At 39.2% G+C, this 14,674-nt stretch overlaps 2 protein-coding genes across 4 annotated transcripts in view; both read right to left on the bottom strand.

Moving 5' to 3' along the window:
• The window catches only part of LOC133557619 (uncharacterized), a 65,869-nt gene extending 64,992 nt beyond the window's left edge, over positions 1–877 (bottom strand). Inside the window, exon 1 of the mRNA XM_061908238.1 lies at positions 672–877. The gene's annotated coding sequence lies outside the window, so the exon portion shown is untranslated. The remainder of the gene's footprint in view (positions 1–671) is intronic.
• Positions 878–3,112: 2,235 nt separating this feature from the next.
• Positions 3,113–14,674, bottom strand: part of scrn2 (secernin 2) — a 66,039-nt gene continuing 54,477 nt past the window's right edge. For all 3 annotated transcript variants that reach the window (XM_061908194.1, XM_061908224.1, XM_061908214.1), the window contains 2 exons: positions 13,300–13,456; positions 3,113–3,448 (listed from right to left, as the gene is read on the bottom strand). In XM_061908194.1, the coding sequence (XP_061764178.1) occupies positions 13,304–13,456 (153 nt within the window). In that variant the 3' untranslated portion in view covers positions 3,113–3,448; positions 13,300–13,303. The remainder of the gene's footprint in view (positions 3,449–13,299; positions 13,457–14,674) is intronic.

Here is a 14,674-nt window from a genome sequence, read left to right as displayed (position 1 = left end):
GATGTTTTTTATGTAGTTTGTTCATTTTCAATATTTTATATTTGTAGCTCATCTGCAAAGATACGAAAAATTGCCATTGCAACATCTAGTGGACACATTTAGAACAGCAGTTTGATTCATTAAAAAATTTTGGCTCATTCTTGTACTTGGCAAACTCATCCAGCGGGCTGGATAAAACCTGTTTGCGGGCCTGATCCGTCCCGCGGGCCGTACGTTTGAGACGCCTGCACTATATAATACGTAAAACCGAATCCCATTTAAATTGACATGTGCTAAACTATCTAAACAAATCATCTAAGAATGTTTATAGTTAACAAGGCACATTAGTGTAATGTGTAATAACATACATATGTAATTATTTACACAAACATGCTCGGGGTCAATTGAAACGAGCTGCGAACCCCCGGGCCGCACAGTGGAATATCCTGCTCTGATGTTTGATAACATAGTAATATAACATAACATGGCGAAATCCGCATTTAGTTCAAAGAAAGGTGTTCGGCGCCAAACTCCCAACTTAGTTAAGAGTGTTATTACCCATTTGAGTCAATAAATGGTGCAATAGTTGACACGCACGATGCAAATGAAGACGTTACTGGAAACCGTTAGCGTTAGCGTTAGCCTTGCCGAACAGCACTCAACCCTGACTCAACTAAAAGACGGTAACTTACCTTTGCGTCCGACAACTGCGCTCTCATAAAAACGACACAGATCCTTTTAGGTCACGATGTTACAGAACAAATACGTTATTTATTTCCAAAATAGCAAGGTTATTATGTAGCCTCGAACCCTAATCCAGCACGATAGTTTCTGCTCCTGCTTCCACCAGTGGAAAGTATGAAGAGATTTTTTTTCCATCGCCTCCTCCCGTTTGGAGGGTGAACAGCAGCCACCCGCCTGGATTTTTTTGGATTATAATAATTATTTACAAGACTTGAATATTTATATTGATTTAAAAAATACATAATTTTGTTAAAAAAATGTAGTACTACTAAGAAATGTAATATGTATTTATTTAAGATATAATAGTCCTGTAGTAGTAATTACGGATTTTAAAAAGAGCAAACACATTAACTTATAATAAATAATATTAAATAAGCCTTAAGAAATAAGATTTAATACAATGGAAAATAAGTATAGATTCACACAAATAAATTAAAAAATGTACACATTTTATAAAAAACATTATTTTTACAAATTTGCCAGTCAAAATATCTGTGTATGTACTGTAATAATACGAACATCCATCCATTCATCCATTTTCTAATGCTTGTCCCGTTTAGAGTCGCGGGGGGTTGCTGGAGCCTATCTCAGCTGCATTTGGGCGGAAGGCGGTGTACACCCCGGACAAGTCAAAACCTCATCGCAGGGCCAACACAGATAGACAGACAACATTCACACTCACATTCACACACTAGGGCCAATTTAGTGTTGCCAATCAACCTATCCCCAGGTGCATCTCTTTGGAGGTGGGAGGAAGCCGGCTTCCCGGCTACAATCCTACTGTCAAAGCCAATGACAGTCGATGAAGTGTAATTTACCCCTCGTTAGGACTGAAGTATTGTGTGGCAGAACTATCGATGTGGATCGACTTCTACCAGTCCAAAATAGTCGGAATCCCCCGCATAAGTATTCCATTTAGTTCTAAACAAATGGTACACATGGCATTCTGGTCACCTTTTGTGACCGGAATGTTTCTAACTCCTGTTATTTGTTGCAGGCTAAATTGCAGTCTTTTAGGAAGTGTTGAAAGGACAGTGTTGTATGTGGAAGACAGGTGGTGTAGCAGACCCCCTCCTCTGTTCAGGGATGGTTTTCAACCTTGACATAGATGGCTTTCCTGACTTTTCTTTCGTACCTTCCATCCTCCCTGTCCAGAATCTGTACATTTTCGTTCTCAACTGAGTGCTATTTCGCCCTGAGGTGCAGGTAGACAGCTGAGTCTTACGTGGGCTTAGTGGTTGTTTTGTATCCCCAATATATACTGTAAATCAGTGCATTCATCATTAAACTGGATAGCCTACATCAGATTGTTTTTGCGGGTGTGGGGTGTCCGATCTTTAGGATGCACTAGTCTCTGTCTCAGGGTGTTGCCTGGTTTGAAGTGTACTAGGATGTTGTGATGGTTAAAAAATATTTTCAGTTTCTCAGAAAGACCTAATACATATTCAATTACCATATTTTTGCGTCTGTCACCTGTTTCCTCGTCATCCACTCTGTTCTTGTTATTCCTGGAACTAAATGCAATTTTCACAAACGACCAGCTGGGATTACCTGAGGTTTTAAGGGCTTCACTCAAATCTTTCTCTTTGGCCTGTGGGCTGGTAAGAACATTATCAGCTCTGTGTTTTAGGGTTTTGATAACACCCAGTTTGAGTTTCAGTGGATGGTGTGAGGCCAAGACTCAGCTGTCTACCTGCACTTCAGGGAGAAACAGCACTCCTTTGAGAACAAAAATGTACAGATTCTGGACAGGGAGGATTGAAGGTACGGAAGAGAAGTGAGGAAAGCCATCTATGTCAAGGTTGAAAAACCATCCCTGAACAGAAGATGGGGTTTGCCACACCACCTGTTTCCCACATACAACACTGTCCTTTCAATCATTCTTAAATGACTCTGCAATTTAGCCTTCAACAAATAACAGGAGTTAGAAATATTCTGGTCACAAAATGTGACCAGAATGCCATCTGTTTACAACTAAATAGAATGCTCACGCAGGGGATTCAGACTATTTTGGATTGGAATTAGTCGATCCACAGCGATAGTTCGGCCACACAATACGTCAATGCTAACGAGGGGAAATTACACTTTAATGACGGCGGTTGGCTTTGACAGTAGGAATGCTTGTTTGCAGCTAAACAGTTGATTTTCTCACCACGATAGGGCGAAACCATCCTTTCCCAGGAACACCTTCCTGGTTTTTTGGAATATCAATATTTTGGGTTTTGGCACCAACCGTTTCGACTAAATCTGACATATCTAAGTCTACGAGAACAAACTGATGAAGGCGACTCGGATGAGCAGCGAAACGTCCTCCAAGACAAATCAAGAAGTCCAGTTGCAAACGATTGAATGCCCTAAGATGACCGTCAGACTTAAGAATACAAACAGGTCACAGTCTAAATGTTTTTATTGCATATTGTTCTATAGGCAGCCGTGAAATGACAACTCATTCTTTTCCAACAAACCACACTTTTCATATTTAATACTTTCAGTATTTGTGTAAGATCAAGCTACTTCTTTAGTGCTTGTGCAGTCTACCCCTATTAACACTCAAAAGGTTCAGTCCTTGTTCCCAAGTCAGACTGATGACACATCAGACACGTTAGTCACTTCGTCGACGCGAAACATGGCGCAAGCGGTTTGCAGAGGCAAGTTGGAAGATGAAGATTCGACCAATCCCATGACCTCTCCTGACACTTTGAAAGAATGAACAGGAATGAGGGAGCTGCAAGAACAAGACACTTTATTAAGATACAGAATGTGATAGCTGACTAAAAAGACATCATTTGCATAACAAATCTCAGACTAATTCAGGGAAAGTATGTAATTGACGCGACAGTGGTTGGGAATCACTGGTTCAGATATGCTCGAAGTTACAGGATCCTGAACAATATTTTTTTTTCTTAAATAATATGAATACAATGGATGTCCCGATCTGATATTGATATTAGATATAAGACTAAATAGGCAAAAAACAAGTTTCAAATGATATAGCCTTGCATTTAAAATCTACAATACAAGCAGTCCTGCAGTGTTTACTTGTTCAAAGCCAGAGAGACAGTTTCCATCTAAATGTCCTTGTAAAAGCACGCAAGGGTGATTTTTCCTTGTACTTGAGTCTTGAGTCCAGTCATTTACAAAAGGTAAACATGGTAGCCTATAGGCTACTACGAGATAGTAGCTACACAACAGCTAAGCACACAAGCTAGAAATACATCGTAAGAGTCCTTAACTGAACAATACTGCAGAAGACAACAGCACAATTGTCAATATAAACAGGTATCAAATAATTACAATTGCATATTACTTACACATCTAAAGTCTCCAAGGCAGAAGTATATTAAAAAGTATCCAGTAAAAACATCATTCAACTTACATTGTCATTCACTTAACTTCTTTTAGTGGCCATGAGGTATCGCCCAAAAATAATTATCCCTCCATTTCAACTTAAACACAGCAAAATCTATTAATAATAAATAGGATAGTGTTTTCCATTCCTCTCATTGTTATCTGTTAAACTATTTAACTTTATCAAATATTTTCTAACATTCCATTTAAAAAAACAATACAAGTACGTATGATTCATGCTAATATCATTTTGCATAATATCAGCATCGGCCAATACTTGAGGCTCAAATATCAGTATTGTATTGGAAGTGGACGAGTTGTATCGTGACACCCCTCCTAATGAATACAGCGGTACCTAGGTTGTTGTTACTAATCCACTCCAAAAAGATCAGACAAAAACAGAATCTTGCAAAAACAGAATACATTTTTTACCATAAAATATAATCCAATAAATCTGTTCCAAATACCAGAAAATCTTGACAGGAAACATGTTATGGAGAATAAATATAGTTTTACTTGCAGAAAACAATGGGAAACTACAAAACCAGTGAAGTTAGCACGTTGTGTACTTCGTAAATAAAAACAAAATACAATAATTTGCAAATTCTTTTCAACTTACTATATATTTATTTGAATAGACTGCAGAGCCAATATATTTAATGTTCGAACTGACAAACATACGTTTTTTTTTTGCAAATAATCAATAACTTAGAATTTAATAGCAGAAACACCTTGCAAAAAAGTTGTCACAGGGGCATATTTACCACTGCATTACATGGCCTTTCCTTTTGACAACACTCAGTATACGTTTGGGGACTGAGGACACCAATTTTTGAAGCTTTTCAGGTGGAATTCTTTCCCATTCTTGCTTGATGTACAACTTAAGTTGTTCAACAGTCCGGGATCTCCGTTGTCGTATTTTACGCTTCATAATGCGCCACACATTTTCAATGGGAGACATGTCTGGACTACAGGCAGGCCAATCTAGTACCGGCACTCTTTTACTACGAAGCCACGCTGTTATAACACATGGCTTGGCCTTGTCTTGCTGAAATAAGCAAGGGCATCCATGATAACCTTGCTTGGATGGCAACCAGAGGTGGGTAGAGTAGCCAAAAAATTGTACTCAAGTAAGCGTACTGTTACTTTAGAGATTTATTACTCAAGTAACAGTAAGGAGTAGTCACCCGAATATTTACTTGAGTAAAAGTAAAAAGTATGTTGTGAAAAAACTACTCAAGTACTGAGTAACTGATGACGGCAACAAGTAATGCACAAAAACATAAAAATAGCAATGAACAAATTCAGAGCCAGGAATATCTCTTAAGCAACTAAAACAATAATATACAAACCCTGTTTCCATATGAGTTGGGAAATTGTGTTAGATGTAAATATAAACGGAATACAATGATTTGCAAATCTTTTCCAACCCATATTCAGTTGAATATGCTACAAAGACAACATATTTGATGTTCAAACTGATAAACACTTTTTTTTTTTGCAAATAATCATTAACTTTAGAATTTAATGCCAGCAACACGTGACAAAGAAGTTGGAAAGGTGGCAATAAATACTGATAAAGTTGAGGAATTCTCATCAAACACTTATTTGGAACATCCCACAGGTGTGCAGGCTAAATGGGAACAGGTGGGTGCCATGATTGGGTATAAAAGCAGCTTCCGTGAAATGCTCAGTCATTCACAAACAAGGATTGGGAAACGGTCACCACTTTGCGAACAAATGCGTGAACAAATCGTCAAACAGTAAAAGAACAACATTTCTCAACGGGCTATTGCAAGAAATTTAGGAATTTCACCATCTACGGTCCGTAATACCATCAAAAGGTTCAGAGAATCTGGAAAAATCACTGCACGTAAGCGATGATATAACGGAACTTCGTTCCCTCCCGAGGTACTGCGTTAAAAAGCGACATCAGTGTGTAAAGGATATCACCACATGGGCTCAGGAGCCCTTCATAAAACCACTGTGAGTAACAACAGTTGGTCGCTGCATCTGTAAGTGCAAGTTAAAACTCCACTCTGCAAAGCGAAAGCCATTTATCAACGACACCCAGAAACGCCGCCGGCATCGCTGGGCCAGAGCTCAGCTAAGAAGGACTGATGCAAAGTGGAAACGTGTTCTGTGGTCTGACGAGTCCACATTTCCAATTGTTTTTTGGAATCGGTGAACGTCGTGTCCTCCGGACCAAAGAGTAAAAGAACCATCAGGACTGTTCTAGGTGCAAAGTTGAAAGGCCAGCATCTGTGATGGTATGGGGGTGCATTAGTGCCCAAGGCATGGGTAACTTAAATATCTGTGAAGGCACCATTTATGCTGAAAGGTACATACAGGTTTTGGAGCAACATATGTTGCCATCCAAGCAACGTTATCATGGACGCCTTTGCTTATTTCAGTAAGACAATGCCAAGTCACTTGTTACAACAGCGTGGCTTCATAGTAAAAGAGTGCGGGTACTAGACTGGCTTGCCTGTAGTCCAGACCTGTCTCCCATTGAAAATGTGTGGCGCATTATGAAGCCTAAAATACCACAACGGAGACCCCGGACTGTCGAACAACTTAAACTGTACGTAGAATAAGAATGGGAAAGAATTCCACCTGAAAAGCTTCATAAATGTGTCTCCTTAGTTCCCAAAGGTTTATTGAGTGTTGTTAACAGTAAAGGTGATGAAACACAGTGGTGAACATGCCCTTTCCCAACTACTTTGGCACGTGTTGCAGCCATGAAATTCTAAGTTAATTATCATTTGCAACAAATATATAACTTCCCAGTTCGAACATTAAATATCTTGTCTTTGCAGTGTATTCAATTGAATATAAGTTGAAAAGGATTTGCAAATCATTGTATTACGTTTATATTTACATCTAACACAATTTCTCAACTCATATGGAAACGGGGTTTGTATATTAGATCATATATATTTGGTTTTAGACTGTATTGAAAAAAAAATTGAAAATTCATTTTACCTTTGCAACCTCATTATACTATTGGCTATGTTGTATATTCATAAATATAAGTTTCTCAATACCCGACCTGTTTTTTGTGCCTTTAAAAAATATTTTGGACCCTACATTAAAACACTCTATCTCTAACAACCAAAAAGCCGTGAAAACGATGATGCTGTGTTCCAAATTTAAGGTATTTACTGAGATTGAATGAGCCTATGGCTTTGCACTTTGTTTATTATTAGGGCTGGGCAATGATTAGAAATTTTAATCAAAGTTAATCGCACTATTTCTCAGATAAATCGCAATTAACTGCATTGTATACGCAAAGCCCAATAATGAATTCAAAAGTAGTGTGTAATGCACCTTTATTGGAATATTCTCCCACATGAACAAAAGCGCTAAAACATTTGTTGTGCAAACACAATTTAAATCAGTCCTTGTTAAACAGTAGCAGTTAAATACTATATTTTATGAAAATCAACTCAAAAAATGTAAATACAAACATTTAAGCATATTGCCACTGCCAGGGTATTTAAGTTATCCTGTTTGTTATGGAAAATAAATATAATCTACATACAAATCTCTGAGCCACAATCATAACATCTGAACAGGCAATTTCTGAGGTAACAGCAGAAACATTTTTTTTTATCAGGGATCTTATGTTTAAAAAAACTATATTATAGGTAGTGGGCTGTTTTAGGGAATTTTTGATCAAATTATCCGTAGTAGCAATATTAATAATGTTGTGTTTATTCTGCGTAGTGCACTTAAAATAATTATGACCATATGTAGGAATTGATATGATGAGAATTTTCCGATTGTTTGCTTGGTGCTTTGATAAACTGAACGCATATACATGGTACTATATTGTGAAGTTATGAGCCAGGGAAAAAAAGAACTACCCTACCCAGCATGCAACAGGAGTGACGAGCATGCGCGGTAGCCCGGTATAGGTTGTGTCGCCATGACGGCATCTTGTATGTTGTGATATGCACGCTCTGAAAGCAAACGTTAAGAACTCAGCCAACACTCCTGGCACCATTCCCAAAGTATGTGGGCTCTATTGATAACCTCACTAACAACTTTAACGACGCCCTGCGCGAAACCATTGATAACATATCACCGCTAAAGTTAAAAAAGGCTCCAAAAAAGCGCACCCCGTGGTTTACAGAAGAAACTAGAGCTCAGAAATTATTATGCAGAAAGCTGGAACGCAAATGGCGCACGACTAAACTTGAGGTGCACCATCAAGCATTTAGTGATGGTTTAATAACTTATAAACGCATGCTTACCTTAGCTAAAGCTAATTATTACTCAAATCTCATCCACCGTAATAAAAACGATCCTAAATTTTTGTTTAGTACGGTAGCATCGCTAACCCAACAAGGGACTCCTTCCAGTAGCTCCACCCACTCAGCTGATGACTTTATGCAATTCTTTAGTAAGAAAATTGAAGTCATTAGAAAGGAGATTAAAGACAATGCGTCCCAGCTACAACGGGGTTCTATTAACACTGACACGATTGTATATACGGCGGATACTGCCCTCCAAAATAGTTTCTCTCGTTTTGAGGAAATAACATTAGAGGAATTGTTACAACGTGTAAATGGAATAAAACAAACAACATGTTTACTTGACCCTCTTCCTGGGAAACTGATCAAGGAGCTCTTTGTATTATTAGGTCCATCAGTGCTAAATATTATAAACTTATCACTTTCCTCGGGCACTGTTCCCCTAGCATTCAAAAAAGCGGTTATTCATCCTCTTCTTAAAAGACCTAACCTCGATCCTGACCTCATGGCAAACTACCGACCGGTGTCTCACCTTCCCTTTATTTCAAAAATCCTCGAAAAAATTGTTGCGGAGCAGTTAAATGAACACTTAGCGTCTAACAATCTATGTGAAACCTTTCAATCCGGTTTCAGGGCAAATCACTCGACGGAGACAGCCCTCGCAAAAATGACTAATGATCTATTGCTAACGATGGATTCTGATGCGTCATCTATGTTGCTGCTCCTCGATCTTAGCGCTGCTTTCGATACCGTCGATCATAATATTTTATTAGAACGTATCAAAACACGAATTGGTATGTCAAACTTAGCCATGTCTTGGTTTAACTCTTATCTTACTGATAGGATGCAGTGTGTCTCCCATAACAATGTGACCTCGGACTACGTTAAGGTAACGTGTGGAGTTCCCCAGGGTTCGGTCCTTGGCCCTGCACTCTTCAGCATCTACATGCTGCCGCTAGGTGACATCATACGCAAATACGGTGTTAGCTTTCACTGTTATGCTGATGACACCCAACTCTACATGCCCCTAAAGCTGACCAACACGCCGGATTGTAGTCAGCTGGAGGCGTGTCTTAATGAAATTAAACAATGGATGTCCGCTAACTTTTTGCAACTCAACGCCAAAAAAACGGAAATGCTGATTATCGGTCCTGCTAGACACCGAACTCTATTTAATAATACAACTCTAACATTTGACAACCAAACAATTAAACAAGGCGACACGGTAAAGAATCTGGGTATTATCTTCGACCCAACTCTCTCCTTTGAGGCACACATTAAAAGCGTTACTAAAACGGCCTTCTTTCATCTCCGTAATATCGCTAAAATTCGCTCCATTCTGTCCACTAAAGACGCTGAGATCATTATCCATGCGTTTGTTACGTCTCGCCTCGACTACTGTAACGTATTATTTTCGGGTCTCCCCATGTCTAGCATTAAAAGATTACAGTTGGTACAAAATGCGGCTGCTAGACTTTTGACAAGAACAAGAAAGTTTGATCACATTACGCCTGTACTGGCTCACCTGCACTGGCTTCCTGTGCACTTAAGATGTGACTTTAAGGTTTTACTACTTACGTATAAAATACTACACGGTCTAGCTCCATCCCATCTTGCCGATTGTATTGTACCATATGTCCCGGCAAGAAATCTGCGTTCAAAGGACTCCGGCTTGTTAGTGATTCCCAAAGCCCAAAAAAAGTCTGCGGGCTATAGAGCGTTTTCCGTTTGGGCTCCAGTACTCTGGAATGCCCTCCCGGTAACAGTTCAAGATGCCACCTCAGTAGAAGCATTTAAGTCTCACCTTAAAACTCATTTGTATACTGTAGCCTTTAAATAGACTCCCTTTTTAGACCAGTTGATCTGCTGTTTCTTTTCTTTTTCTTCTATGTCCCACTCTCCCCTGTGGAGGGGGTCCAGTCCGATCCGGTGGCCATGTACTGCTTGCCTGTGTATCGGCTGGGGACATCTCTGCGCTGCTGATCCGCCTCCGCTTGGTATGGTTTCCTGCTGGCTCCGCTGTGAACGGGACTCTCGCTGCTGTGTTGGATCCGCTTTGGACTGGACTCTCGCGACTGTGTTGGATCCATTGTGGATTGAACTTTCAGAGTATCATGTTAGACCCGCTCGACATCCATTGCTTTCCTCCTCTCTAAGGTTCTCATAGTCATTATTGTCACAGACGTCCCACTGGATCATTATTGTCACCGATGTCCCACTGGGTGTGAGTTTTCCTTGCCCTTATGTGGGCCTACCGAGGATGTCGTGGTGGTTTGTGCAGCCCTTTGAGACACTAGTGATTTAGGGCTATATAAGTAAACATTGATTGATTGATTGAAATAGACAGACAACACAAATACTCCGCTGCTTCACAAGCCGATGGATGTAGCCGGCAAAGTATTCCCATGCTAGCTAACCGGTCTAGCAAGCACGCGTCATTCAGTCCAAAACGGCCCGATCTATCCACATTCAGAATTGTCTGGCGGTCGTAAGTGATCCCGGAGTGACCACGCTGTAAGCCAGCCATGAAATTTGCAGAATTGTCCGGTATTTTTGCCAAATGTTCCATCTTTACCAAGAGCCCCTTGACGCCGAAGTACATCCGGGAGATGCCATCTTGTTAAGAAAAGGCGTTAACAAAATAAAAGCATGTAAAAAACATACGCAAATGTGCGATAAAATAATCGTTGGCGTTAATAGATTGATGAGTTAACGCGTAATTAACGCATTAATTTGCCCACCCCTATTTATTATTTATATATATATATATATATATATATATATATATATATATATATATATATATATATATATATATATATATATATATATATATATATATATATATATATATTTTGCATTCTATTTTAGTTACTTTGAACTTAAAAACCCCTGGCGCTATTTTGTACGGTTTTTATAGTGTTTTGTACTGTTTTCGTACTTACTTTGATTATTATTTTCAACTGTTTGTAAATGTTGAAATTTCTAAAAGTTTATAAAAAAAAAAAATCAAAAAAAAAATCATGTGGCCGCCTGGCTCTGTTTGATTGGTGAAACGGAGTCAAACGTCACCAGAGACTGCATTTGATTGGTGAAACGGAGTCAAACGTCACCATTGACTGCATTTGATTGGTGAAACGCAGGCATGTGATGGACCGTAATTTGAAGGTCCGTCTGACAAAAACCAACAAAGCGTGCATTAACAGATCGATAAAAATCAGTAGCGACTAGCGAGCTGACAGTAGATAAATGTAGCAGAGTAAATGTAGCGGAGTAAAAGTAGCATTTGTTGCATTAAAACTACTCTTAGAAGTACAATTTATCCCAAAAGTTACTCAAGTGGATGTGAGTAAATGCAGCGGGTTATTACCCACCTCTAATGGCAACATATAATTCTCCAAAACTTGTATATAAGTTTCAGTATTAATAATGCCTTCACAGATGTGTAAGCTACCAATGCCTTGGACACTAATAAACCCCCATACCATCAAAGGCTCTGACTTTTGAACTTTGCACTTATAGCAATCCGGTAGGTTATTTTCCTCTTTGTTTCGGGGGAAACAACGTCCACAGTTTCTGAAAACAATTTGAAATGGGGACTCGTCTGACCACAGAACACTTTTCATCAGTCCATTTTAGATGAGCTTGGGCCCGGAAAGCCGGCAGTGTTTCTAGGCGTAGTGGTTAAATGGTTTTTGCTGTGCTCGGTAGAGTTTTAACTTGCACTTACAGATGAGGTGTTCCTGAGCCCATATGGTGATATCCTTTACACAATGATGTTGATTTTTGCTGCTGCCTGAGGAATCAAAGGTCACTGGGTGATATTACGGACGGTAGATGGTGAAATCCCTAAATTCCTTGCAATAGCTTGTTGAGAAATGTTGTTCTTCAACTGTTTGACAATTTGCTCATGCATTTGTTCACAAAGTGGTGACCCTCACCCCATCCTTGTTTGTGAATGACTGAGCATTTCATGGAAGCTGCTTTTATATCCAATCATGGCTCCCAACTGTTCCTAATTAGCCCGTTCACCTGTGGAATGTTCCAAATAAGTGTTGGATTGTCTTTTTGCCACTTTAGCCAGCTTTTTTGAAACATGTTGCAAGCATCAAAATCATAATGAGCTAATATTTGCAAAAAATAAGAACGTTTTCAGTTTGAAATCTAAGTATCTTGTCTTGGCAGTCAATTCAATTAAATACAGGTTGAGAAGAATTTGCAAATCATTGTATTCTGTTTTTATTTACGATTTACACAACGTGCCAACTTCACTGGTTTTGGGTTTTGTATAACCCGATACATTTGTTCCAAATACCCGAAAATGTTGAGAGAAAACATTTTATGGAGAATAATTTTAGTTTTACTTGCAGAAACCAATGTGAAATACATATAAACTATGAATTAAATGTATAAATGAACATTTAATACCACGTTTACTTTTATTGAAGACTCTTGTTGGTTAAGAGAACGATGAGTGGAGAGGAGAACCACATTGAATCTTTGTATTTTGCAACAAGTTCTTTCTTGAACTCAATATTGTTTTTTTTTACTAACTTTATCAACTTTCTCTGGCCACATGGTGGATTCTTTGGCAGTTGTACTCAATAAAAAGAAGTAATCGTTGTACTTCTTTGTTTGGAATGGACACTCCATTCTGTGTAATGACAGGAACGGAACAGACTAGTTTGTTATGCGCAATACTAGCTGTGCAATAGCGGAGACCGAATTAAAGACTGGCAAAATTTTGCCGACAGTTTTTGTTAAAAAAGTGAATCAGATAAAAAGTAGGGCATGCACAAAACGAGCTATCGCTGTAATTTGTCACTGAAAATGGCAAAATTCCAACACTTTGTAACAACAGACGTGCTTGTGTCATTACCAGAAAGAATGGACTATCCAAACTAAATTTAAAAAAATATTAATTAAAATTGATCCTAGGTATGAAAACTTTTGTTGAACGTTCTCCCACCTCCTCATTGGTACAACTTGATCTCTGCGTCCACACAATCAAAAAACAAGCTTCCCAAGTCTTCAGCTGGTATGTCACCGTTCAACATGTCTGAGATCTCAATTAGACACTGTGACTCCAGGTCCCTCAGAAGCTCATATACAGCTAAGCCCTTGTCCTGGAAACAAAATGGAAACAAATGAAATTGTAAAAACAAAATTTTTAGTTGTGCAATAATAACATGGCAAAGTCGTTTCAAGAAATACATGTATAGTTGACCATAGCATAGCATAAAAGCACTCAGAGAGCGCTGACTTTCTCCCGTCTACCAGCCAGTAGTTAAAAATTCTGAATCCAGACAGTGATCCCATCCTAAGTGTTATCATGCTAGCCTTTTAACCAATTTTGTCAATGAAGAAACATAAATTACAGAAAATGGTGGAAAAATGCTCCAAAATTGAGGGAATTTTGGTTAAATTATTGTGTTTGTAAATATTTTTTAGTATTTAGGACATTTGTTAAATATGGCCAATTCTTCGTGTTATTTGGAATTGCATTTGAAATGTAATGAAGTGAATTTCACATTTTAAAATTCCAATAAAATCCCATGAATTTTAATTGATAATGCAAAGAAGAAGTATAATTGCTATTCCAACTACAGTTGAATTAGTTAAAAAGGTTGCTTGTTCGTGGCCATCCATTTTAGGGGGGCGTGGTCGGTCACCAACAGAAACCCCATAGATAGTACCAGAGGTGAGGAATGGCCCATTTGATTGCGAGGCACTCCTTTTCCATGGTTGAGTAGTTGGTCTGATGTTTCTGTAGTTTCTGACTGATATACATCACTGGATGCTCATCCCCGTCAATCACTTCGGCATCTGTCTGAAGGAGAAATGGTCTGATGACGTCGGGAGACACAAGTACTGGCTCTTTACACAGGGCCTGTAGGAGAGCCTGGAAGGATTCCTCTGCCTCCTTCGTCCACCTCACGTGCTGGGGCAGGCAGCTGCTTGTTAGGTCAAACAAGGGGGCTGCCACAGTAGCAAAGTTATTAATAAACTTATGATAATAACACACTAAACAGAGGAAGGATTTCACCTGCTGGGTCAGGACCAATTCTGGACCCTCTCCACGTTTCTCATCTGTGGTTTGACGCACCCGAGTCCTATATTGTATCCCAGGTAGTCCGTCTCCTGGAGCCCCAACCTGCACTTCTTGGGATTTGCTGTCAGCCCCGCTATCCGGAGTGCTCCCCCTACCGCCTCCAAATGGTGTAGATGGAGCTCCCATTAGCTATTGTGGATGATGATGTCATCCATATAGGCCGCAGCGTATTGACGGAAGGCTTGGAGGATGCGGTCCATCATCCTTTGAAATGTGGCTGGTACGCCGTGGA

The sequence above is a fragment of the Nerophis ophidion genome, linkage group LG01 (genome assembly GCF_033978795.1).
Source record: "Nerophis ophidion isolate RoL-2023_Sa linkage group LG01, RoL_Noph_v1.0, whole genome shotgun sequence".
Taxonomy (NCBI): domain Eukaryota; kingdom Metazoa; phylum Chordata; class Actinopteri; order Syngnathiformes; family Syngnathidae; genus Nerophis; species Nerophis ophidion.
The sequence above is the reverse complement of the archived record's forward strand: the minus strand, read 5'-3'. Positions and strand labels throughout refer to the sequence as shown.